Source organism: Maniola jurtina, chromosome 20 (assembly GCF_905333055.1).
Source record: "Maniola jurtina chromosome 20, ilManJurt1.1, whole genome shotgun sequence".
NCBI lineage: Eukaryota > Metazoa > Arthropoda > Insecta > Lepidoptera > Nymphalidae > Maniola > Maniola jurtina.
The window spans coordinates 879,867-907,212 of NC_060048.1; the positions used below are offsets into that span (position 1 = coordinate 879,867).

General features: G+C 38.0%; 3 protein-coding genes across 3 annotated transcripts; 2 read left to right on the plus strand and 1 right to left on the minus strand.

The window, feature by feature from the left end:
• Window positions 1-1,208: 1,208 nt before the first annotated feature.
• LOC123875939 (acyl-CoA-binding domain-containing protein 6-like) lies at window positions 1,209-3,151 on the minus strand. The gene is made up of 2 exons (XM_045922052.1): window positions 2,413-3,151; window positions 1,209-2,092 (listed from the first exon to the last, which is right to left on the minus strand). The coding sequence occupies exons 1-2, from the start codon at window positions 3,043-3,045 to the stop codon at window positions 1,298-1,300; spliced, it is 1,428 nt and encodes a 475-aa protein (XP_045778008.1). The 5' UTR covers window positions 3,046-3,151; the 3' UTR covers window positions 1,209-1,297.
• Window positions 3,152-3,477: 326 nt separating this feature from the next.
• On the plus strand, window positions 3,478-10,518 carry LOC123875923 (3-ketoacyl-CoA thiolase, mitochondrial). The gene is made up of 8 exons (XM_045922025.1): window positions 3,478-3,614; window positions 5,194-5,360; window positions 5,860-5,991; window positions 6,542-6,806; window positions 7,151-7,326; window positions 7,989-8,183; window positions 9,737-9,891; window positions 10,227-10,518. The coding sequence occupies exons 1-8, from the start codon at window positions 3,596-3,598 to the stop codon at window positions 10,306-10,308; spliced, it is 1,191 nt and encodes a 396-aa protein (XP_045777981.1). The 5' UTR covers window positions 3,478-3,595; the 3' UTR covers window positions 10,309-10,518.
• A 628-nt stretch (window positions 10,519-11,146) lies between these two features.
• On the plus strand, window positions 11,147-27,234 carry LOC123875819. Its single transcript, XM_045921865.1, has 18 exons — window positions 11,147-11,201; window positions 12,514-12,708; window positions 13,735-13,901; window positions 14,535-14,669; window positions 15,242-15,506; window positions 16,516-16,691; window positions 17,432-17,632; window positions 18,005-18,159; window positions 20,041-20,120; window positions 23,155-23,205; window positions 23,286-23,324; window positions 23,600-23,766; window positions 24,057-24,188; window positions 24,290-24,554; window positions 24,935-25,101; window positions 25,527-25,724; window positions 25,924-26,078; window positions 26,483-27,234. Exons 2-18 carry the CDS (start codon window positions 12,687-12,689, stop codon window positions 26,562-26,564), a joined length of 2,457 nt encoding a protein of 818 aa, XP_045777821.1. The 5' UTR covers window positions 11,147-11,201; window positions 12,514-12,686; the 3' UTR covers window positions 26,565-27,234.
• Window positions 27,235-27,346: the final 112 nt, after the last annotated feature.

Consider the following 27,346-nt stretch of genomic DNA (forward strand, 5'->3'; position numbering starts at 1 on the left):
CCCACTACTGTGCACGGATGCCCTCTCATAACGAGGATAGTGGCCATACTTCACCCTGGTCAGGTACTAATTTGTCAGTCTTAACACACCTTTGAGAACATTATGTGGAACTCTCTGGCATGCTCAGGTAACATAGTAATGTTTTTCTCCATTAGCCAAGGATATTTAATTGCTTAAAATGTATGTAACTCTAAGGCTCAACTTACACCGCCGCGGATTGGAAGTAAATTTCTAAAATATTATAAAGCAATATTGGCTTCTATATCCACCACGTAAAACACAAATTTCTCGCCCAAATGTAAAATTCGCCGGAATGCGCGGGAATTCCCGCGACTTCGCGGGAATTTTCTTTCTCAGTAGAAATTGATGCTTTATAGTGTGGAGATAGAAGTCAATATGCTATGTAATATTTTAGAAATTCGCTTCCATTCCGCGTCGGTGTAAGTTGAGCCTAATAAATTAAAATGCATGCGCGGGATTAAAACCTGAAGAGGTGGCTGGCGCAATCTTAACCACTAGGAAAATGCTTTATACAGTTCCTTGTATTACCAGAGTTGTCTGTTTCAAGTTTTGTTGTTTACGTGATATTTTGCCTGGGTGTTATTAAGAATTTTTATTTATTAACTAAATAAAAAATTTATATCATTACTGTAAGGGCAAGTCTACAGTATACATATAACATTATTTTCATGTTATATAACAAGTTATCATGTCATATAACATGTTACATAATCTAGGCTTGCCTTAAAAAAGATTTCTTTGTTTTGTAATACAAATTAAAAGATATTTTAAAATTACTTCCTTTATTTTATGTTAGTTTTATAAATGACTAGTTAACAGACAGACAGACACACTTTCGCATATTTTATATTAGTATGGATCATTTATATATGCGAAATTATGTCTGCCTGTCTGTTAGCTTTTCACAGCCCATCTGTTTACTGTTTTTGGTACAGAGTTGGCTTACAGCCCGGGTATGGGCATATTCTACTTATTGTCCTGGAAAATTAAAGAACCAACTAAATCCATGTGGACATCATCTATTTCATATAGAAGTAGATAGCATCCTGCAGATGGGCATAGGTTACTATTTATCAAAGAGAATCAGTTCCCTTGGGATTTTCAAAACCATATTCATATGGATGAAGTTGTGGGCATCATCATGCGTCTTAATTTTTAATAGATTCAGAAGCAAATAAAATAAGTAGGTAAACTCAAATTTTATTCCCAATAACTATGTTTCTATAACTAAGTAATCATTAAAAATGGCATATTATAACTATGTAATATACATGTTTTACTTGTTAGCACTCTCCAGAATATTCCGAACCTCATCATTTGTAGCTAAATCTAAAGGAGTACAATCTTCATTGTCTTTTAGGAATGCTGCTCCAGCATCAACTAATATCTGTGTTGACTTAACGTGGTCGCATGATACTGCATAGTGCAAGGGTGTCTGATCAAAGTTGTCCACTGCATTAACATCACAACCGGCTTTTATTAACACATTTAGAGCATAAGTGGCATCCCTATCAGCAGCCCAGTGTAAGGCTGTTAAGCCATCATCATCCTTCTCATGTTTTAAGTCTGGATTTTTAGTTAATAGTTCATGGACTAGTTCTCCCAAGTTTTCCCTTGCAGCGTCAAATACTGTCAAGTTGTTATGAACTAACTCTGGCTCAGGAGAGTATCTTAGTGATGATACGGCTGCCCATGCTTCTTTGGGACCACCTTGAGATATTACCTCGGACTCTGGATCTAGTTTCTGGACCAACTCAATATATTTCTGTTTGGCTTCTTCACATGGCATATCATTTAGGGCTCTCCAGGCTTCCCATTTTCTCCTCCCTCTCCCATCTAACCACCCAGGCTTCGGAGTGTTACATTTACCCTCGGTACTTTGCTTGAATAATCCATAAAGTTCTAAGAGTTGATTGTTGTCAAGTTTCGATGTGATCTTTCTCACATGATCAGATGCTTTGTTAAATGATTGATCTAAAGGACTTATTGACTCTTCATCAGAGAAATCTGAGTCGGAGTTACCTGGTAGTGCTTCAGCCATTCTGGACAAGTAACTAGTAGTAGGATCTAACTGTTTTGAAGTTGAACATTCAAGTTTAGTCCTTCAAGAGTATGTATTTGCTTGTTAGTAGCATCTGCTGCACCTGAGGGAGAGGTGAATTCTACAAAACCATACCCTTTGCTTAATCCTGTAGAGCGATCAAAAACTACACGAGCATTTTGAATCGGCCCAAATTGAGCGAAGTATTCTCTTAGCTGTCTGTGGCCTACAGTCCAAGCTAAGTTGCCAACGTAGAGGCGGGCGGCTCTCGCTGTGCTTGCCATACCCTATACAGAGATTATTTCAAGTAAATGCAAAGCTCTATCACCGATTACGGCCCTGTAGTCCACACCGGTACTCTCGCTCAACGAATCCAAGTCCAAAAGTGCACCTTTGAGTCCCCACTTCTTCAGCAGAGCTTCAATGGACCAGTCCGCACTCCGCTCCTGGTAAGCACACAAAAACCGTGCGTCAGTACCGTCCAAGAAATACGCTACAGTTGATAGCACTTCCTCAAACTGCGAGGGTTCGTAAAAGCAATCCGATGCTAAAAGCAAGTCTACAGGACGTAGATTATGCACTTCAGAGAGGAAGAGTCCCCAAGCGAGGCCTAGCACTTGCACGTCACGATCAGGAGTTAACCCGTTCGCCTCACAGCACGCTGATAAATGTCTTAACGATCGGGGTAACGCAACACTATCTGTGAGAGTCACGTGAGCTCCACACTTCGCGGCTAAAATTCCAGGTAAGCCGGTCCCACAGCCGAGTTCTAGAACTCTGAGACCGCGTAAATGCCTCCTCTGAGTCCACAAATACCAAGCCAGTAGCGGCGCAGAAGGCCACGTGTAGAACGAGTAACCTGCCGACAGGAGCTCGGGTATGACGATCTCGAGATATTCACCTCGAATGTCACCGTTGCTGGATGCCTTCCCGCGGAACACAAACTTCTTTAATTGACCACTAACAGAACGACCATCGCTCATTGCATAAGCATTTGTTGAATTGGGTGATTGGGCGAATAATTTTGATGAAAAAAATACAAGCCCAGTTGGAAAAAAATGTAGATCTCTGTGGTAGTAGATCTGTCAAAGTCACTTTGAAAGTTTCCACAGATAACTCACAGTGTAAATGTATGCGCTTGTGTACTGTAACAAAAAAGAAGAAGAAAATTAGCACTGAAGAACAGTGAGATTGAACATATTTTAACGCTTGAAAAAGTACCTATCTACATAGGTACGGGGTACGTTAGCCTAAGACATCAGCAAATTAGATTCAAATCTAAGATCCAGTTCAAGTTCGACTCTGACTACGTAATCTGTGGCATGTGATAGCCTCTGTTCATTTATTACACTACACATCCATTCATTCTTTCCTTACAAAAGAGGTTCATTCACCTGTTGGTTGGCAGCTTCATTCATTCATTCTAAATCTCCCACCCCTGACCCCACTTCACTTTTACAACTTTTGCGCCGGTGTAGTGTTGGCGTAAACTTTTGTTATATCTTTAAATCGAATAAATTATTTTAAAAAATCATGTCTGTAGCAGTAAAAGGTACGTAAACACTACATTACTTCATATTTTTAAAACAAATTGTGCCCAAAAACGTAATCTGCAGAAATTATCTCCTATGGGGTCAAATTCCATTTTTTGTTTGGCTGTAGTTTTTCAAAACTTTATTTAAAAGCTGCTTTTTACTGTTATGTAATTTATTTCATAAACTTAAAATAACTTTCCTTGAAGAATGGACTAAGTAAAAATAAATAGGTAACTAATTATTTAGAATAGTAATAGTAAGTAGGTAACTAATGATTTAGAATGATATTTTCCATACCTTCTTGATTTTCTCACAAAAAAATCTGTAGTGATAGAATTATTACAGTGAAAATATTATGTAATTTTATTTATTTATTTGTTTACGTCTAATGAAGTGCAAGGTCAGTATTTATTAAAGTGCATTGACCTTTGATATCACTAATCTAATAATAATGTTGCCAGTTTTTCCCCATTTTAAGACAATTTTTGATACTCTCGAAAAATTTATAATTGATAAAATATGTTAACTCTTAGTATTAACTTATTATAAAGCTAATGCGAATGTTTATTGCTTTTGCCATTTTTAGCAATCAAAATAAATTGTACCTACATTATAGGTATCAGAAGCTTTGCGCTTAGATGAAAATATTCGTTATATATTAAACATGGCAAATATTTTTAACCGACTTCCAAAAAAGGAGGAGGTTCTCAATTCGTCGGGATCTTTTTTTTTTATTTTTTTTTTTATTTTTTATGTATGTTCCCCGATTACTCAAAGACCCCTGGACCGATTTGGAAAATTTTTTTTTTGTTTGAAAGGGTATACTGTGCAGGTGGTCCCATATAAATTTGGTGAAGATCTGATGAATATCTTCGGAGATGGAGAACAGAACTCCTCAATGGATAGGAGCAAATTGCTCGCGATCAGTGTAATAGCTTAGTAAACAGTAGGGTTTTAACTGGGCACAGCATATTATAGTACAGTGGGGCCACTAAAAATTGTGAAATAAAAAATTTTCAAAAGAAAAATAAAACCGACTTCAAAAACGACAAACACTAAAAAGTTAAAAATAACTTTTGTTTAGCTACACGTGTAATGCACCTAGGTATGAAGTCGGGCGAGCTTCACTCTTGGATTTCTAATTTTGTTTTAATATGCTCGCTCGACTTCATACCTAGGTGCATTACACGTGTAGCTAAACAAAAGTTATTTTTTACTTTTTAGTGTTTGTCGTTTTTGAAGTCGGTTTTATTTTTCTTTTGAAAATTTTTTTACAAAAATAATATACACTAATATTATATCACACTGAGAAAGTTTGTATGTGTGTGTGTGTGTGTGTGTGTGTGTGTGTGTGTGTGTGTATGTTTGTTACTCCTTCACGCAAAAACTACTGGACGGATTGGGCTGAAATTTAGAATGGAGATAGATTATACCCTGGATTAGCACATAGGCTACTTTTTATCCCGGAAAATCAAAGAGTTCCCACGGGAATTTTAAAAACCTACATCCACGCGAATGAAGTCGCGGGTATCAGCTAGTATAGGATTATACAGACTAACGTAAAAAAATATTTAAAAAAAAATTCTTTTGGTGCAGGTATTTTCATTGTGGGTGCCAAACGCACGCCATTCGGCACATTCGGTGGTGTGTTCAAGAACACTTCCGCGACAGAACTGCAGACCATAGCGGCGGTCGCCGCGCTGAAGGAAGCGGGGGTGGCGCCTGGTCAGGTGGACTCGGTGATCGTTGGCCAGGTCATGTCGGTGAGTTGTCTTTAACGAGCCCAGAGCCAAATCCGGGACTTCAGTACCTATAATAAGGATTAACTATAAGACATAACAGATAGATTGAGGGACGTGTGGCCTAGTTGTGACAACGCATATTTATCAATCCATTGCGATTGTTAAGCAACGTTGAACCAAGTCGGCAACTGATGGGTGACCGAATTTGGCCTTTTCTGTTTCCTCCGTGCCCCGGCGAGCACGTTAAGTCCTCGCATCTGATAAAACTAAATTAACCTAAGAGTCAAAATCTCGTTCTCTTACTCTCGAATTGTATGTGGAAGGATCTGGGAACCCATTATCATCCCAAGAGAACTCCATCATTATAGGATTAATGGAAGGGGTCACAACCCCTTGCCATTAACCCTATCCTATCCTAGGAGACGGCTAATGGGAATACGACTATAACTAAAAGTATAAGATATCAGTGCCATTTTATGAATAATTTTTATCATTTATATGTTTTCTCTATTCTGACAAGGCTAGTCAAACGGACGGCATCTATACTCCTCGCCACGCTGCGCTCAAAGCGGGCATTCCTCAAGACAAACCTGCTTTAGGGGTCAACCGATTGTGCGGATCAGGGTTCCAGTCCATCGTCAACAGCGCACAGGTTAGTCTATCTATCACTATCATCCTGATTCCTGACCAACCCATCGCGGCCTCTACAGGTCTCCTCTCGAAATGAGAAGGGTTTAGGCAAGGTCTACCACGCTTTGTAGTAATGTGATAAACACAAGTTTTTTTTACTATAATCATCATCATCATCATCATCATCACTACTGAAAAACAAGTCTCCATTCAGAATGAGAAGGGTTAATAAATAATACGATATGTTGATAATGATGATCCTGTGAATGATATAGTAAAAGTTTTTTTTGTTGCAATGTGGCTTTTTAAGAGCTTTTTTAATTTATAAGTATTTTTTTAATAATTGCTCTTTGTTTGAAAATTCTGCTTTCAACAGAATATGTATTTTTTCTCTATTAAAAGTTGAATCATTAAATATAAATAGTCAAAGTATGTTTGTATTCAAATTCAGAGTATTTTTCAGTTTGTCAATGAAATATTACATCATTTTATCTTCCATTGATGATATTTTATTAAATAGTACTTACTTAAGTAAAAGTTTTTGAGTTATAAATAAATGGCTTTCTGTGCAGGATATCCTCACTGGAGCAGCAAAAATTTCATTAGCGGGTGGTGTAGAAAACATGTCCCAGGCTCCGTTCGCTGTCCGCGGAGTCAGATTCGGTACAATGCTGGGCAGTACCTATGCGTTCGAAGACACCCTGTGGGCTGGACTCACGGACTCCTTCTGTGGACTCCCCATGGGCATGACTGCGGAGAAATTGGGCGGACAATTCGGAATAACTAGGGACGAAGTTGACAATTTCGCGTTGAGGTCCCAACAGAGGTGGAAGAAAGGTAAGATATATCGGATTTTCGATGACGTGGGTATAAAATTTATTGCGTTGCAGGTCGAGATGGCAATCGAAGTATGAGGCGGGGGGACGCCCCGCACCGGATCAGCGCGGGGACTGTGTGCGGGACGTCCCCGATCACCAAAGGTTGCCTCGTGGAGATTGCTTTAAGCAATAAGGCCGCCTTTGCATACAATAGATTTTAGTTTGCATGTTAAAAAATAACATTTTGTGTAATTAAATAAATTAATTAACAAACTGTTTTCACTTGAATAATAGTGGACCCAGGGTTCGCTCCAATCAAATTAAAAAAAAGTAATATGAAATAATTAAAACTTTTTTATCCAGCCAACGACGCTGGTGTGTTCAAAGCTGAAATCGAACCTGTGACTCTGACCATTAAGAGGAAAGAAGTCAAAGTGGACACCGACGAGCATCCTCGCCCACAAACCACCATCGAGGGTCTGAAGAAACTGCCGCCCGTGTTCAAGAAAGAGGGTCTTGTGACTGCTGGCTCTGCTTCCGTAAGAAAGACTATTCTGACTATGACTTGCTGATACCCATTTAAAGATCCAGTTGGAGTTTCTTAAAATGTTTTCTGCAGCTTGGTGGGTTCTCTTTGTTTTATAATATAATTCATACTAGCGCGATTTCATCCGCGTTTTCAAATCCCGTGGAAACTATTGAATTTTCCGGGATAAAAAGTTGCCTATGCCAATTTTCGGGACGCAAGATACCTCTGTACCTTTCATATAAATCGGTTTAATGGATGGGTTTTTGAGAGCCCCGGGGAACTATTTGTTTTTAGAAATGAATATTTTAAAAATGGCGCCTATGTCTGTCCCCGGGATGTAAGCTAACTTTGTATCAAATTTGATCAAAATCGGTTAAACTGTTGGGCCGTGAAAACCTAGCAAACAGACAAATCAGTCACACTTTCGCATTTATAATATTAGTTTGGATTATTATAATGAGAATATATACATGGAAAATCTCAAGTTTCTAGACTCTTGTGTGTAGAAGCTTTAGAAATAATCTGCAGGCCAAAAATTTCTGTGATTTTTTTGGAAAAATATAGCAATTTCGTTTGTGCTTTCAAACATTAGAAACTTAGAACACTCTTCAAACCTTCAACTATTCAAACTTAGAACACATAAAGTGATTAAATCTAGGATTATAACTCTAGGGTATTAGCGACGGAGCAGGCGCCCTCATCCTGGCAAGCGAAGAGGCAGCTAAGAACCTCAAGCCGCTCGCCAGGCTGGTGGGCTGGTCCTACGTCGGAGTTGACCCCAGCATCATGGGTGTGGGCCCCGTGCCTGCTATCGAGAATTTGCTGAAGGCCACCAAAATGACTCTCAATGATGTGGACTTGATTGAGGTAAGTTGAATCTAGTATTGAAGTTTTTGTTATATAAATCAAATCAAATCATTTTATTTACTCAAATGCAGGTTAAAATAGTAATAGTATAACACTACCGCCTGCGACTTCATTCGCGTGGATATAGATTTTTAAAATCATGTGGGAACTCTTTAATTTTCCGGGATAAAAAGTGGCATATGTGGCTAATCCAGAATATTATCTATCTCCATTGCAAATTTCATCTAAATCCGTCCAATAGTTATCCAATGATAATAAGTGATGATGTGACTTTGTCTGTGTTAGCGTTTGCTGGCGCGTGGCTTTGCCTTTTTGGAGTGTTTTTGTGGCCGGGTTTTGTGTTTTACTGGTGTTTTGACTAGGAAGCGCTCTAAAGAGGCGCCGCGCGTGTGTCGGTGAGCGCCGACACGGACGAGGTCCATACCTGTATAGTTTGCCTAACTTGTAAATTACTACAAACTTGACATTGGCTAATCTTTGTAAAGCCAGACGAGAGAGAAAAAAAAAGTGATGATGTCAATAGAACACTAAAGTGTATACTTAATTGGTGGAATATGATTATATATACATTTGTGAATACTTAAAAATAAGATGTGAATATTTTCGTACCTTTCTGCATCCTCATATCTATGGCTATCTTTTAACACCATTTGTTGTTTTGAATAAATTGCTATATAGCGATAAGGATGTATTCTGTGATAAGTTGTTTTTTGTAATGTAATACTTTTTTATTGAAGATATAAGCCTTGACTATTATCAAGCATGATGTAATGTAATCATGAGATTTAACTTTGAACGGTTTTTCAAAACATGTTAATTCACTCTGCTTGGAAGTTTTCTCAGCGTCGCATTCTTCATAGCTAAGGGTCGTGATAGCCTAGTGGTTAGAACGTCCGCCTCCTATTTGGAGGTCGGGGGTTCGATCCCGGGCACGCACCACTAACTTTTCAGTTATGTGCGTTTTAAGCAATCAAATATCACTTGCTTTAACGGTGAAGAAAACATCGTGAGGAAACCTGCATGCCTGAGAGTTCTCCATTTTCTTAAAGATGTGTGAAGTTTGCCAATCCGCATTGGGCCAGCGTGGCAGACTATGGCCTGAACCCTTCTCATTCTGAGAGGAAACCCGTACTCAGTAGTGGGGCGGAAATGGGTTGATCATGATGATGATGATGATGAGGGTCGTGACTCTTACATTATTCACATAATTGTAAAAGTTTTCATAGGATGATAATGCGATGGATTCCCAGATCCTTCCTCATAAGACTTTAGTCTTAGGTTTTTAAGATTGTTTGAGATGTTAATGATAATAACCGTAACCAATGGCTTAACAAGTGTCCGAGGCAAAAAATTCACTTTGGACTTCCAAAGTCGATCACCCATCCAGTCAGACTTACGTAACGATGCTCAACAAGCGTAATCGATTGCTATGCACTGTAATTGTCAGGTCACGCGTTCCCAAACTTCAAAAGTCACACCCACTGAAAAACTTATTATACGTGCTGTAAAGTAAAAAGCGTAATTCATTCATTCGTTCAATCTAATTGTCTCAGATCAACGAAGCGTTCGTAGCGCAGACCCTTTCATGCGCCAAAGCCCTGAAGCTGGACATGGAGAAGTTGAATGTGAACGGAGGAGCCACGGCGCTGGGACACCCCCTCGCTGCTTCCGGATCTCGCATCACCGCGCATCTTGTGCACGAACTAAGGTAAACTGATATTCATTCCTTTTTTTCATTCATTCATTCATACAATTATTTTATTATGGAGAACGTGAACGGAGGAGCTACGGCTCTGGGACACCCCTTCACTGCTTCCGGATCTCGCATCACCGCGCATCTTGTACGTGAATGAACTAAGCTAAATTGATATTCATTCATTCATCATTCGTTCGTTTGTATAATGTGATGATGTGATGAAAATTATAACCCTTCCTTTTGGCTTTGCCGCAGTCGGGTAAAAATAAAGTTTTTGGTTACGTCTGTGTATTTTTTTAGATTTTTATGTAATTTTTTGTGTTATTTGTCTACGTTTATTTTTGTAGACGCCGTGGTTTGAAGCGCGCCATCGGGTCGGCCTGCATCGGCGGCGGACAGGGCATCGCGGTTATGGTGGAAGCCGTTTAAATTCATTAATAAAAGATTAACCATTAATTATTAATTACATAAGCAATTATTTTGTAAGATAAAACTGTTCAATTTCCTTACGATGTAGCTATTTTATTTTTAAAATACCATTATTTTGATAACTATTATACTTAACTGTTTTTTATTGTTGTCTGGTAGGAGGCTTCGGCCGTGGCTATTTACCAACCTACTGGCAAAGCCGTACCGGTACGATGCCGTGTAGAAACCAAAGGGGTATTGGCTTAATAAAACTGCCATACCGCTTCCAGGTTAGCCCGCTTCCACCTTAGACTGCATCATCACTTACCACCAGGTGATATTGCAGTCAAGGGCTAACTTGTATCTGAATAAATAAATAAACTGTAAAAATTTAAAATATGTCTAAGTCTGAATTGTTTTTATTGTGCCTTAAATAGGTACCTATTTGTTATCAACTATCATGTCTTGAATCTTGATGGTGAAAGATTTATACCGTCTACTATGAAACTACCCATTTTGATATTAAAAATGTATTTTTATAAGATGTAAGAGAAGTATAATTTTATGTAACACGATTTTATGTATTTCGTTTATTACTTATCGGCTTAAATTATTATTATTACCTATTATTCCTGTACAGATTTTTACGAATGTTTTATTTTTTCAATAAAAAGAAATATTTTAAGAAGACCTGCCTATTTATTTAACTACCTACCTACCCTTGTATGTTATGGATCAATAACCCGGATATGTAACAAAACATGATACAGCACCTCGCAAGAAAAAAATACTAACCAATAGTTAACGATTTGTAATGAATTAAAGTGTAAAAACAAGATTTTCCTCATTAGTTAAGTAGTTACCTAATACTTACCTAAGTGGTATAAAGTTCTTAGTGTTGTTTTTATCATCAAGTAGGTAATAAAAAGATAATGCTTTAAGATATGGCGAAACAATACCTACTGAAAAAGGTAGAATCAAACAACTATTTTTGCGTAACTAACGTATATTTTATCGTGCGGAAACCTAAATACAAAAAAAGTATTCCCATTTTAATTTTTTTTTAATGATGTATCCACAAATTCGCGGTTTTCAGTTTATTCCTATACTTGTGCTATAAGACCTACCTACCTGCCAAATTTTATGATTCTAGGTCAACGGGAAGTACCCTATAGGTTTCTTGACACACACGACGGACAGACAGACAGACAGACAAAGTGATCCTACCTATAAGGGTTCCGTTTTTCCTTTTGAGGTACGGAACCCTAAAAAAAACTGAATCTGGTCATAAAATACTGGTAAAACAATAGGATGCTAGAGCTGGAGAATACCAGGGGCCCCCTAATTAAAGGGGCCCCAAAAATGCAAAGAAGAAAAACTAGAACATTAGGTAAAGACCTCTAGTTCAATAGGTATTGATACCCAAGTTGATAAACAAATACTGTAAGGCTCATTGCCCCCTAATGACGTTTATTACTCAACTAGCTGACGCCCGCGACTTCGTCCACGTGGATTTAGGTTTTTCGAAATCCCGTGGGAACTCTTTGATTTTCCGGGATAAAAAGTAGCCTATGTGCTAATCCAGGATTTTATCTATCTACATTCTGAATTTCAGCCAAATCCGTCCAGTGGTTTTTGCGTGAAGGAGTAACAAACATATACACACACACACATGCACACACACACATACAAACTTTCGCCTTTATAATATTAGTGTGATACATTTCCACAAAAATATGCTTACAATTTAAAAAGTCGTCATAATATGCTACACAAAATGATTCTTTAGTTACGTAGTTCAGGAGTATCTCCGTCGCTTACTCCATACAATCGTAGCTCCATTCTCATTTGAATATCAAGCAACCAAAGTCCATGAAAATTTGCAGACATATTCTAGAAATTAATAACTGTTCCTGTGGTGTTTTAGATTTTTCTTAAAATATGGAGTTTTAAAATTACAGGGGCTCAAAGATTTGTATTTTTCTTTAAAAAAAAAGAGCCAACTTTGTGCTACTTTTTCTAGACAACGAACTGCTTCGTTCTTTAATACATTTTGGAAACACCACAGGCCTATAAAATTTAACGAATATTATGTATTAAAAATTTAATCATAACTTTTATATTGTTATAATTAAAGGACCGCAAAAGGATCCCTGCCCTGTGTGCTGTGCAAAGGGGTGCTGACAATTGTAATGCTCAAAAATCAACTTTAAATTTTGGCGATAGGTATTCACTGCTGCAGTTGAAAGAGACACTTATCTAGCAAATAAAGAAATACATAACGTGTTTTGCCACAAACTCATCGAACCGGCCGCTGAGTGAACGTGCTGGCCGCATTGTGTTATCAGTGGGATTTTGATTTTATCTGCCTTAAAATCGTGTGGATTTGATTATAAAAGATGGCTGTAGCTATAAATAAAGGTAGGTAGGTACATATTGACATATTAATTATTGTTAGATTATACGCATTTTTATGGTTACATATGTAACTATGAAATAAATCGTTTCCAAACTGTGCTCATTACAATTTTAATTAGGTAAACACAAGACATGGATCTTGCGCTACAAGTTAGTAACCGTTAGGTAACTTTATTAGGTAGAATGTTGCCTAGCTCTCATAAATAGATCGGTAGTTAACAAGCTTTTAACTGCAAAGCCGCATACATAAACAAAACATCTTCTAAATATATTATTATAGGTAGCTGTTAAATGTAGTTATACTCAGGGTTAACGTCCAAGCGACCGTCCTTGAATAATGAAAATGATAACACTACGTTTGAACACATTATACTTACCTACTTGTGTTGTATTGTATAGGTAGTTATTAGGTAATACATATACCTATTTATAGCTTCTCGAAATTTTACTCTACCTAAAATAAAGATTGTGGATTCTAATTCCACTTGAAAAATTATTTATCAAATGGGTGTCGTTGCAATGTTTTCTATGTTACTGCTTTTTGTGAGCAGTCTTATTTAAGTTAATTTAAAGATACAAGTAAGTATAGGTAAAAAGAAAAAGTAGGTAGGTAGGTACATATATAGGTAGGTATTTAAATTAAGTAGGTACCTACCTCTACTTAGGTTGTTAAATTTAATGATTTGTTAAAACATTAGGACCCTAGTCGTACAATGATAAACGATTATTTATTAGAATGATGTGATGCTGATCATAGTAATGCACTCTACAGCATGACCGTAGTCAGGAATTGGTTTATTTGTTTATTGGTTTGGACGGGGTAAATACCTGGTTGATTGGTGCAATTTTACCTTTCAATTTGACAGTAAGATAGAATACAATAAGAAATAGGAGCGCGGGCGCAGCGAGCGCAAAGCTTTTGATTACTTATTTTCAAAAAAGATTGGTAACCACTAACCATGCTCTACAGTGGTGGTCTCCATGTGGGGGTTTACCTATATTGAACTAATGGGCTCATATTTTATTCAGGCGTATACATAGTGGCTGCCAAACGCACGCCGTTCGGCAAAATGGGTGGTATGCTAAAGAATATACCCCCATCCGACTTATTGCTTGTTGCCGCTAAAGACGTCTTGAAAGCCGGTAACGTCGCTCCCAGTCTGGTGGACACTGTTAATGTTGGGATTGTTAATACGGTAAGTGTTTGTACCCTAATTATTGACCCTCATTAACTGGAAGCGCAGCATAGTTGTTTTAAGGTCCATGATTCGATCTGATCAACATCACGTCAAACAAACGCAAGGAACCAAAAGCTTAATTTCCTATAATCCGCTAAACCAGACAAAGTATGATGCAACGTGCAGCATGCGATATGCACCGCCCGTCTTCCTACTGTTACACATGCAGGAAAAGCCAGCCACCATGCAAGCAATACGTACCACCACCACGCAGCACCACACAAATCCCAGTATCACTCTGCGCACGTTTTGCTCCAAATCCGGAGCACCCTTAGGAGATGTAGACCTTGCAATGCACAATTGCAAAATTGCAAATTGAGTGCTTTTGGGATTTGTGTGGTGCTTTGTGGTGGTGGTGCGTATTGCTTGCTTGGTGGCTGGCTTTTCCTACATGTTTACCAATGGGCGGGCGGGCGCTGCATATTGCATGCTGCATGTTGCACCATAAAAATTTGTCTGGTTTAGTGGATTATAGCAAAATAAGCTTTTGGTTCCTTCATCCTTCTATATCATGGACTTCTACAAATTAACGCCTGCTTCTACACAAACGCAAGCTTTTTTCAATAAAATCAAACTTCACATTATTTTCAGTTAAGCGGCAGCTCAGACGGCTATTTAGCTGCTCGCCACGCGTCCCTCAAAACTGGGATCCCTCAAGAAAAACCCGCTCTTGGAGTGAACAGGTTATGTGGATCTGGTTTCCAAGCAGTGATCAACAGTGCTCAGGTAAAATGCTCTTGAAGTGAGTAGTTCTTTTAGTAAAATCCTGCTCGAAGGACCTTTCTAAATTTTGTTCCTATCTGAGTAAAACTTAGAGAAGGTCAAAATGTTTTAAATGTTGCTATAAAACAAATGGAACACATAAGATAATGTGATCTAAAGTTAGACGCGTTTACTTAGAAGATGCCTATTCATTCGTTTAAAGATATATGGATTAAAATTGATAGGAAATACAGATAAAAAAGTCAAAAGTGAAAATCATTTATTCAAAGTAGGTACAATTGTACTCTTTTTGATGGTCGAAATTGTTAAATCTGTACGATATAGTGGTGATAATTAATTACGTAACTTAAAACTAAAGCTACGAGGGTTCCAAATGCGCCCAAGTCTGAGAAGATAGCGGAAGAGTATTCCGTCTCGTTTAAGTAAAGTTTAAGCAAAGTATGTACCTAAGCTTTATTGATCTCAGTTTTAGTTTATTGGCAAGAAACTCTGGTTGCCATTGAAAGAAAATCAACTGGTAATATTCAACTTATTAATGGATAATTTCAGATCTTATGGTTCTAAAATACTTTTAGGACATCCTAACGGGAGTGGCTCAAATTTCTCTCGCCGGTGGAACAGAAAACATGTCAGCTGTCCCGTTCTTAGTACGAAACGTTAGGTTCGGCGCACCCTTGGGAGTTAAAATAGAGTTCGAGGACTCCCTGGTTAAAGGATCTTTGGACACATACTGCAATTTCACGATGCCACAGACTGCGGAGAATTTGGCTGAGAAATATGGCTTGGTGAGAGGGGAGGTGGATGAGTTCGCTTTACAGTCACAGAAGAAGTGGAAAATTGGTGAGTACCAACGCACAAACGTATAGGTAGGTGTGAAGCGGATGTCTTTTGCTTAGAACGAGTTAAAATGTTAACGCGGTGTAAAACACTGCAGGCACACCAACCCTTAAGACGATCTCTTGTATATTTGACGCCATACCTACTTGGTTTATAGGAATGATATTTATTGCGTTTGTGTTACATCCTCTCCATCCATGTCTTCGCCCTCACTGTTGAATGGGAGATTTATATAACCTAGTTACTGAAGAAGTGAAGGTGAAGATGTGACGAGAAGATACGTCTCGTGTCTTTGCAATTATTGGTAACGTTCGCTTAGTTGTTTTTGGGTTCCTATCAATTCCTCTGTTATCAATATATAAAATCATTAAGAACAAATAAGTTATCGGGGCCCCCGGCACTAGGAGGCCCATCAACAAGTGCCTGTCTTATCCTCTTATTGTATCCACCTGCATTAAGAGGGTTAGGTATATTTTTGACTGGGTATACAAACAAATTTCATTTTTCTGAGATTTCGAAATAACTGCATTATCTTAAGAGGGCTCTCTCCGTCACTCGTTTCATACAATCGTAGTTCCAATTTCATTTGAATATTAAGCAACCAAAGTCCATGAAATTTTGCAGACATATTCTAGAAACTAATATCTATGTCTGTGGTTTTCCAGATTTCTGTTAAAATATTCGGTTTCAAAGTTACGCGGTCTTAAAATTTTCATACAAATCTTGGAGCCACTGTAATTTTAAAACTACATATTTTTAGAAAAATCTAAAACACCACAGACACAGATATTAGTTTCTAGAATATGTCTGCAAAATTTAATGGACTTTGGTTGCTTAATATTCAAATGAAATTGGAACTACGATTGTATGAAACGAGTGGAAACGAGTGACGGAGAGAGCCCTGTTAAACTCACTAACTAACAAATTGGGACAGATAGACACACATACTTTTGCAAATACCTATTATTATAGTGTGTAGTATTAGTACCTAGCTATGGATTTATTTCTACAGCTCAAGATAGCGGGGCGTTCCAGGCAGAGCTATCGCCAGTGATAGTGAAACTGAAGAAGCAAGAAGTGATCATGGACAGAGATGAGCATCCGCGCCCGGAGACCACCCTCGAAGCCCTGCACAAACTTCCCGTGCTCTTCCGCAAGGGAGGCGTCGTGACTGCTGGGAACTCTTCGGTATTATGCCTTTTTACAACTATAGTGCGCGACAGGTCGAGATGGCTACCGGGATGAGGATGCCCCGCAAGGCCCATCCCTAAATTAACAAGTGTAAATTAAAAAATAACACCTCCGACAAGTGAAGGTTACAGTAACTAGAAAAGAGCTGATAACTTTCAAACGGCTCAACCGATTTTCTTGGATTATAGCTAAGAATACTCTCGATCAAGCCACCTTTCAAACAAAAAAAAAACTAAATTAAAATCGGTTCATTAGTTTAGGAGCTACGATGCCACAGACAGATACACAGATACACACGTCAACCTTATAACACCCCGCTTTTTGGGTCGGGGTTAATAAAATTGCGTACTATAAAATGCACAGACAAAATATGATGGACTAGCGACTTTTCTTTACCGCTTGCTTTTGCCCTCAGCTTTCTATGAAATTTTTTCAAGCTGTAATTCCGATTCTAGTTGTATCATCATGATCAACTCATCGCCGGCTCACTACTGAGCACAGATCTCCTCTCAGAAAGGGATTAGGCTGTAGTCCACCACGCTGGCCGAGTGCAGATTGACATACTTCACACACCTTTGAGAACACTATTATGGAGAACAAAAAAAAACTAAATTAAAATCGGTTCATTAGTTTAGGAGCTACGATGCCACAAACCGATACACAGATACACACGTCAAACTTATAACACCACTCTTTTTGGGTCGGGGGTTTATAAAAATAAATTCTTAATTTAACAGGGTGTAAACGACGGCGCAGGGGCGTTGATCCTTGCCAGCGAAGAGGCGCTAAAGCAACACAATCTGACACCTCTCACCAGACTGCTCGGCTGGTCGTTTGTGGGCGTGGACCCGAGTGTCATGGGCATCGGCCCGGTGCCTGCCATTCAGGGACTGCTCGCTGCTTCGAAGTTGACGCTTAATGATATTGATCTAATTGAGGTAATTATGCAATTGCCTACATCAAACTTAATTGGGGCGTTGTATAAACGTAGTTGTTTGTGAAAATACCTAAGAAAAAACTTTTCCTAGCATCATTTCCTATTAGTTTTTTTTTACTCTTGACCTTCGCAAGTGGTCAAACATGAATAAGGATCACAGGCTTGGCTTTATTTTGATTCTTAGGGTAATGAATTATTATTAGGTTTTAGTCATCTATTCCTATAATAATCGAGACTGATGGCAAAGAGGACAGTTAAATGCCAAAGTCAGCCCTCCCATTCTACTGATATGTCTCGTTTCTTTACAGCTTAACCAACTGATAAGTATGCACACAACTAGGCTACATTACCTAAAGTTTTGTTCATTATGCAGATCAATGAAGCCTTTGCAGCCCAGACCCTCTCGTGTGCCAAAGAACTAGGTCTAGACATCAGCAAGTTGAACGTGAACGGTGGAGCGGTCGCTATGGGACATCCCCTCGCTGCGTCGGGCGCTAGGATTACTGCTCACCTTACTCATGAACTGAGGTAACTATTTTCCTTACCAGACCTAAAATGTAAACAACATGCTAAACGCGTAAGCGACACGCTAATCACAGGGCACAGTCACGGTAATATTATCTATACAGTATTCTAACTCGGCCGTATTTTTGAAATAGATACCTACAGTTGCGCGGTACGTAAACATGCGGTAGGGCTGCCCGCCTCCGCCAGCCAGGTAACCTCCCAGTGTGCCTGGATGCTGCTGGTCCCTTTTGGATGCGTCCGAGGGGAAGAGCAGTGTTCGGGCCGGTGCGCCCCGGTAACATGGCTAATAATTTCTCTTCGGAGATATTGTTGGCTATGGCTAATGACCTGGCAGGGGGGGAGGTTTCTCCGCGTGTCCCTCTGACTAGCAGAGGGCACAGTGGATGAAGCGGAGGATGGGACGCGGGCGACGTGCGCGTCCCAAGGTCGGGGGACGCACTTCGTTGGTGCGTCCCGGAGGTGCGTCGATGGGGACCGAGCAGGTCCCCGGTGGAGGGTCTGCCTTGGCAGACGTCGCTGGCTGGGTCGCGGTTGTTTGCTTCGGCCGTTCCCGTGACCCAGTCGCCAGGCGACGCGCAGTAGCGCCGCTGGGGTTTAGTGGGTATTCCGGTCGCCTCTCGGCCGGCGAGTCCCACATACCCTCCCTCCGGGGGGGATGCATAAATGCATTCCCCAGCGTCAAAAAAAAAAAAAAAAAAAAAAAAAGGGCTGCCCGCCTCCAGCAGTTTAATTACACTTGCCTACTTTGTGTTTCCATCTAGTTTTGTGATTGTAAATATACTTTTTTTATATAAACAAATATAATACTTTGTGAATTGCATAGAAAATGTTCAATAAAAATGCGTGTTGTTTTTTGATTGGTAGATTTAATTAAAAAACCATGTTTATGATTGAATAACAAATCGGTCTTATACATTTGACACCGAAAAATATTTGCGCCTCGACTGAGACGTAGGAAATTAAACGAACTTTACGAATTATTAAATTTTAAAGTTTAAAAAATCCGCATTCTAGTATAAAGCTTTTAATTAAAAATTGTTTTGGGAAACATGGACAAGATGGAGAAAAATGAATATCTTTCCTACCTACAGCTACTTTACAATTTATATATTTGGTTTTAAATGAAGTTCGGAATATTTTCTCCATTTTTTCTATATATTCCACAAAATCATCGCTGGGGTACAATCAAAAAATTTGCGAATTAATCTTATTGTAGTCCCGGTACCTTAAATACCGACATTCTGAGCTGAAATTGTGGCTTCTTTGATCGGGTTTCACATACAACGAAAAAATCGCGCGGTTATTGTTAGAAAAACAAAACACCGCCCGTTCGTCACCGCGGCACAGTCGCGACTGTCTGCGTGTCGAGCGCCTGCCGACATCGAGGTGCGTAGGTATAGCTCGCGTTTCGTCCGTTTGTATGAAGTTGGAATACTGATACATAATATTACCGTGGCACAGTTTTACAAGGTTGGGAAATTTGCAAAGAAATGATACTATTTAGCGTCAGAATTAACAGTTACTCCCAGATACAAAAGAATGACTCTACAAAGACGTTTAAATAATAGCGACTCTTATCGACGTAATAAACTGCAATTCAGCTCACAAAGCCTAGCAGCTTAAAATTTAATAAACACCTCTCTTTCTGTCGCGTAAAATCTTATCTCTCATCTCTCCCTTATAAGTGAGAGAGTGACACGATAGCCATCAAAGGAGCGCTCCGCCATAGCTAACTATATTTATTTTATTTTACTATAATATGACCTGGTTTTGCTAAGATAATCAGAACAAGGTTTGGGGAATAGTTTTAAGCATGAGAATCTAAGATATTTTTAGGCAAAAAGTAGGTAAAGTAAAGTAAAGTATCTCTCTTTATTTCAGGAGGCGGAACTTGAAGAGAGGCATCGGATCAGCATGTATCGGCGGCGGTCAAGGAATTGCGGTGCTGCTAGAAAAAGTTTAATTAAGGACTGCTCCTAGATATGACTAAAGCATACGACAAAGTTTCACACAAACTACTATTAAAAAAAATATACGACTCAGGTATACGGGGAAATGCTCACCGATGGCTGGAATCCTACTTGAAAGACAGACAACAATTTGTACAAGTGCAATATCGCGATGAACGGACTAACATATTAAGCGACTTTGAATCGAACGTACGCGTTACGAACTGGTCTATACCACAAGGAAGTGTCCTCGGATGTATTCTTTTTTTGGTATACATCAACGACCTACCTAACATAATAAACCCACACTCGCGATGCATTATGTTTGCGGATGACGTGTCAGTCCTATCCATGTGCGCGAATGTGACAGATTGTGAAAATTTCATCTCGGAAAACCTAGCAAACATTCAAAATTACTTATCACACAATAATCTCGAAATAAATCTAAATAAAACTAAACTCATACAATTTAAACCGCACCAGAAACATCCACTAAACCTCAAATTACTTGCAAATAACATAAAAATTCAAGAAGTTAGTGACTTTACTCTTCTCGGCCTCACTATCGATACTCACCTGGACTGGAAGTGCCATGTTCACAACCTAAGCGTAAAGCTTTCGCGATTTGTGTATGCTCTCAGCGTACTGAAAGCAAATACAAATTACGAAACTGCACTTTCCGCCTACTACGCATACGCATATTCGTGGATCCGATATGGTATAATCCTCTGGGGGGAAAGCACCAATGCAGAGGATATCTTCATCCTGCAAAAAAAATGTATCCGCATCCTTGTCAACATAAAACCACGCGATAGCTGTAGACCGCACTTTCTAAACAAAAAAATCCTGACAGTACCTTCAATCTATATAATGGAGGCGGCTTTATTTGTTAGGAAGCATTACAATTTATACAAAACTGTGGAGAACACAAAGAAACACGAAAGAAGTACACGTTTGCAAAACAAACTAGCATACCCTACTTACAAGCTTAAAATCTCCTGCCGCGGCCCACTATACAGAACTACTAACATTTATAATAAAATCCCAAAATACATAACAGATGAAAATAACGATACGACCTTTAGGCGAAAACTCAAACAATGGCTCACACTAAATTGTTTTTATGACATAAATGAACTTTCCTCGTAACTAACTGCACCTACTTTTACGCATATGACCTCAATTCCACGATAAATTATGTACTCCAATGAATATTGTTACGATAGATGTATTCTGAGCAATGGATAAGAACATTTATTTAAACGTGACATTGTATCTTTTAATTATTGTATTTTTTTGTGACATTGTATTTTTTTTAATTAATTACCTACCATTAAATTAACTCAAAATTGTTATTTACATTTCATAATTTTCATAATTGTTAACAATAGAATTGTAATTGTTTTAATCACCAATGTTATACTTTGCAGCGCCCTGACGGGGCTTCATGTTGTAATAATATTTTTTATGATGAAGACATGAATGCAAATAAAGAAAGAATAAATAATTATTTCTAATATATTTTTAAGTTTTGCTTAATTGTACTTTGTTATTAAAATTGTTATCAAAAATTTTAGATGCATTTTTTATTTTACGTCAATATTTTGAAGATATCTAGAAGGTTCCTGTAATGTCTGGCGGCTTTATACTCTGTAAAATGTCTCTATGTATCTGTACCTACTCTGTGTAAGTCTTGAAATGGTCTTCGAATAAAAATATGTACGTCCATGTATGTAACAGTTCCGATTTAAGATACATAAATAGATACATTCTGTAGTTACGTTAGATTCAAATTTCAAACCTACTTCGTTGCAGCTAAAAGTAACCTATTAAAACATCTAAGTTATTCAAAAGCCATAAGTGCCAAGACTTCATAAGATAGTAGATTAACTACCTATTTATACGAAGAAACGCAGGTAGAGGTTATCGTATTGTAAGTATAGGTATCTCTACAATCATAAAGATAAAAATAATGCACAAATCTTGTTGAAATTCTTACACGAAAACTGATAAAATTGTTTTGTTATATTTAGAACCAGCGCGGTTGGCAACTCGTCAGTCGTGGCAATTTAGAAATAGACGCAACGCTCACAAACAGAGTGATGTGGTGTGGCCCGCAGCTTATTTTTTATCATTGTAATTGCAAATTCAGCAATTGACAATCAGAAAGTGTACAATTTTACCCAATCTGACTATGAACTTAAACTTAACTTAGCATAGTTTTTAACCCCCGACCCAAAAAGAGGGGTGTTATAAGTTTGACGTGTGTATCTGTGTATCTGTCTGTGGCATCGTAGCGCCTAAACGAATGAAGCGATTTTAATTTACTTTTTTTTGTTTGAAAGGTGGCTTGATCGAGAGTGTTCCTAGCTATAATCCAAAAAAATTGGTTCAGCCGTTTAAGAGTTATCAGCTCTTTTCTAGTTTTCTTGTAGAAAAGAAAGTTAGATAACCGTTAGGTTCATCATAATATGATGTCATTTGACAAATGTCAAGCTGTTAAGATGGACGTTGCCTAAATACATAATTATTTATTTGAAAATGATGTTTTGGAAAACTCAGATACTTTGGATCGTAGGCGCGGAATAGTCCAAGAAAATCAGTTCAGCCGTTTGAAAGTTATCAGGTCTTTTCGGTCTTTTCTAATTACTGTAACCTTCACTTGTCGGGGGTGTTATAAATTTTTAATTTACACTTGTAATTGAAATTTGAAAATAGCGTCTCCTCGCATGATTACGGGTCGCAGCGGCCAACGGGTCGCAAAAGCGCGTCGTGCGAGCTTGCTGAATCAAGGAATCATTATTTATTGGCTGATGCCCGCGACTTCGTCCGCGTGGATTTAGGTTTATTAAAATCCCGTGGAAACTCTATTATTTTCCGGGATAAAAGTAGCCTGTACCATAATCCAGGATAATATCTATCTTCATTCCAAACAGCCAAATCAAGTAATTTTTGCGTGAAAGAGTTACAAACATACACACAACTTTCGCCTTATAATAATATTAATTAATATACTATTATAATAATAGTGTGACTATAATCTTAGCCACCACTATTCACCGTCATTCGCCGTGTTTGGTGTGCGCTGGCTCTTACAGTATAATGTAGGTACATAACCAATCTTGTTTATAACATGACGTTCTTATTATGTAGTAAATAATTTGATAATTTAATCAGTTACCCGGCTACCTATTGCCATGGCACTCACGCGCAAAGGTGAGTTTTTATTGGTACGATTTCAAAACAAAAGTTCCGATTATCTTTAGTTTGATAATAAGATAACCAACAAAACGATAACGTTTTTTTACAATAAGTAATATCTTTAATCAAATTATTTTACTAACCTTGCAAGTAATTTATTATTACGAATTTATAGAGTGAATAAATTCTATTAGAACATTCTATTTTCAAAATTAGATAGAGTTCTCTGTTTTTATTTACACTATGCATAAGGAGGGACCACAGACGAATAATAAAAACTGGATTTTCAGCCATTTTTGTAGTTGGCGCGAAAAGGACGCCATTTTGTAAATATGGCGGTTACCTTCGTGAGTTGCCAGCTTCGCATGCCTTCGCCGCTGCAGCAAAGGATGCCTTCCATTCTGCCAAATTAAATCCTAGTTTGGTAGATTGTACTATAATTGGAAACGTTAATTTTGTACGTGTTTTTATTTTTAAGTAATTTTGCACTACAAATGATTACCTACTAAATTATATTTTTAGCCATAACACAGACCGTAATACACAGACTAAAGTATAAAAAAGACGGAGTCCTTATCAACGTAAATTCATAAAATTGAAACCAATAAATACGTGTCACACGCTTCTTATTCTCTTTCTTTTTAGAGGTTACTTTCAAGGTTTCATTTTTAGACAGCCTGTATTAATTACTATAATATTGAAATAAAAGTTACGTAACTATTAGAAATTATTTTACAATAATTTCAGCTTAGCCAATGCGATGGAGGCAAAACATCGAGGTATTGTGGGCTTTATTCAGGGGTCCCGATTGAAAAACCAGCGCTAGGAGTCAATAAAGCGTGCGCTTCCGGTTTACAGGCTATCATAACTAGCATATTGGTAGAGTATTTCCTATTAACTTTACACTACGCTTGGGCTAAATAAAAAAGCTTCTCGCATATTTCCCGTTAATTTCCCCACATGATGATAATTATTTTCAGGAAATCTCAATAGGTTCAGCGAATGTATGTTTAACAGGAGGAACAGAAATAATGTCATCTCTCCCTTTTTTGGTACGAAACGTTAAATTCGGGTCTACTCTCGGAGTATCCTATAATTTTGAAGACCATATCAAAAACCAAATTCCTGATAGCTACACTGGTCTTACGTTGCAAAAGATAGCTGAAATTGACGCACAAAAATATGAAATAACTAGACAAATGGCTGATGATTTTGCAAATAACAGTCTTTTAAAATACAAAGCAGGTAAACACAAAATACATACTAAACTATTATAATTTTGTTACAATACGAACCGAGTTTTTTAGTATGGCAACATCAGCAAACAGACTAGATGAGAAATAGATGGCACCGTCAGAAAAATGAAGCCAGTAATTTTGTATTTTATAACGATTTTTCCACTAGTTATGGTTTAAGATAAGAACGAGTATCTTCTGACATGCCTTTAATGATTAACGATCTTTAATATGGTAATGTATTTCAAGTTTTTCGTATGATTCCCAAACGATGCACGGAAAAAAACAAAAATCCACTGGACTTAAATCGTATAAGAATAGTATAATGCCTTTGGATTACATACTTAAAATAAGTACTTCAACTTTACTTTCCGGTTTTAATTATTTTAGCATCAACAAAGATTCTCCCTGACGAGCTGACGAGTCTAACTGTGCAATTTAAAAATAAAGACATTTCGGTGGACAAAGATGATGATGCGAACTTAGAAATGAAAAATTTTACAACAGCACCACCGATATTACCAGATGGCACAATAGTAACATCGCTAAACTCATCGGTAAGTATCACTTATCACCCTTTCACATCACTATACAATAAAATTCATCATCACCCACTATTGAGCACACTGGTCTCCTCTCAGAATATATACTAGGTTTTGCGGGAATGCGGATTGGCAAATTTCACACACCTTATTTTGAGGTTTGAGAACTTTACAGAGAACTCTCAGGCTTGCAGGTTTCCTCACGATGTTTTCAACGTTGAAGCAAGTCATATTGCTTGAAACGCACATAACTCCGAAAAGTCGTATCCTGGATGGAACCACCGCAAGTCTTCATATTGATTATAGTTTTAACTTGTAACGCTCTTACAATATACAGTCAGCCGTCAATCCTCATTTAGTACTACTAGTAAATCATCTACTTCACAAATTCAATGTTGTGGCACCAACTAGTATGTACCTACAAATAAGTCTGTTTTCAGGCCCCAGCTGACGGAGCCGCGGCTCTAGTGCTAGCTGAAGAGGAGGCGGTACGAAGAAACGATGTGATACCATTAGCGCGGGTAGTCGCACACGCTTGTGTGGGTGTTGACCCTTACACGGGTCTCGGGGCCGTGGCGGCTGTGAGAAAGCTGTTACATGTAACTGGGATGAAGGCTCATGATGTCGACTTTTTTGAGGTATGTTCTCTGAAGAATGTGTGACTTTTCCCAATAGGGTCTTGACTTTTGGGTTTTTTTTAATTTATTTTTTTATTATTTGCGATGGTACTTGCATCCATCTACATCTGGGTCATAGGTACATCGAGGGCCTATGTGGCTCCCTAACGTTCATCTATGTGTAATACGGAAAATATAAGCGTCTATGATTTACTTTCAGATAAATGAAACATTTGCCACACAAGCCCTAGCCACGATAAAGGAATTGAAGTTGGATGAGCAGAAAGTGAACGTCAGTGGCGGAGCCCTGGCGCTCGGCCATCCTGTGGCCGCCACCGGGGCGAGGATGGCCGTTCATCTTATACATCAACTTAAGTATGATATAAACTATAAACTAATATCGTTGGCTAGAACTCACCCAAATTATCGGAATATCCCCGACTACGTAGCTTCAAACCTTCATGAGCAGACTCAGCATGGCATATTTTGATCAGTCATCAGACAATAATTAGTATTAAGCTTACCGATGAAATAAAACGTTGGTTGGTTGGGTAATCCAGGGATACGTGCTTATAGTCAGTAGGTATCAACTTCGTGCCACCATCACTGCCACACCAATAGCTTCTTAAAACTGGCTTCTTTTGGTTTATCAACCATATGTTGTCTTCTTGTCCTCTAGTCTGAGAGTCAAAAATTCATAAAAACAGTTGCTTTGATACAACATAATATAATATAATGATACCTAAATATAATATGTAAGTTTGTTCAATTATTTTCAGCCGCCAAAAAGCAAAACGAGCTATTGCTGCATCCAGTTGCGGGGGTGGTCAGGGAGTAGCTATTATGTTTGAATCAATATGATTAGAAGAAAACAATATATTCTATTATTTACAAAATATTATATTATGAAAATTAAAATATTATAAAGTAGAAAATCTTAATAAACTAAAAATTAAATTAACCTTACAAGATATCTAAACATACAATTATATCGACTTGCTCTTAAGAATGTTAAGAAATCGTCATTTTTACGGATTTTGTAATTAATTGAGCTAGGTTTAAAGTGTGGGTATCCCACAGACTAAAGAAAAAATAAAGTTAATAAAATGCAGTCAGCATTTTGGCAAATTTTGTTGTACACAATCTGTAAACTAAACTAAAATGGCAGGCCTAAATCTATCTTTTTCATATTGCCAGCTCTCTGAATCTAATGCTGGCCACATTAGATTTAGAAGTGTTCGTTTAGTTTAGTCCAGTTTAACTTTTCAAGCACATGTCCTATCTATCTTTTCCCTCTAGTCTGTGGGGATGGCTTAAATAGTATTTTGATTACATGTAATTAATTGTTTTCTAGTTGAAAATCATGCAAATCTCTTTGCGGCAGTGTCAAAAGTAGAATGGGAATATTATTGCGTCATATTTATATTATATCCAGGCGTAAATCGTTATTGGTAGGAATGCTAATTGATTTCAAGTTTACGTAATTCATTATTATCACCATTACATCATTATCTTATAAATTCCACAATAATTGACAGTCAAAAAGTGTACAATCGTATACTTAATACCACTTTGTAAGTTACGCCGATGTACTTGCGCAGAAATCTTATTTTTGAAAGGCGCAAAAACATCTCAGCAAATCA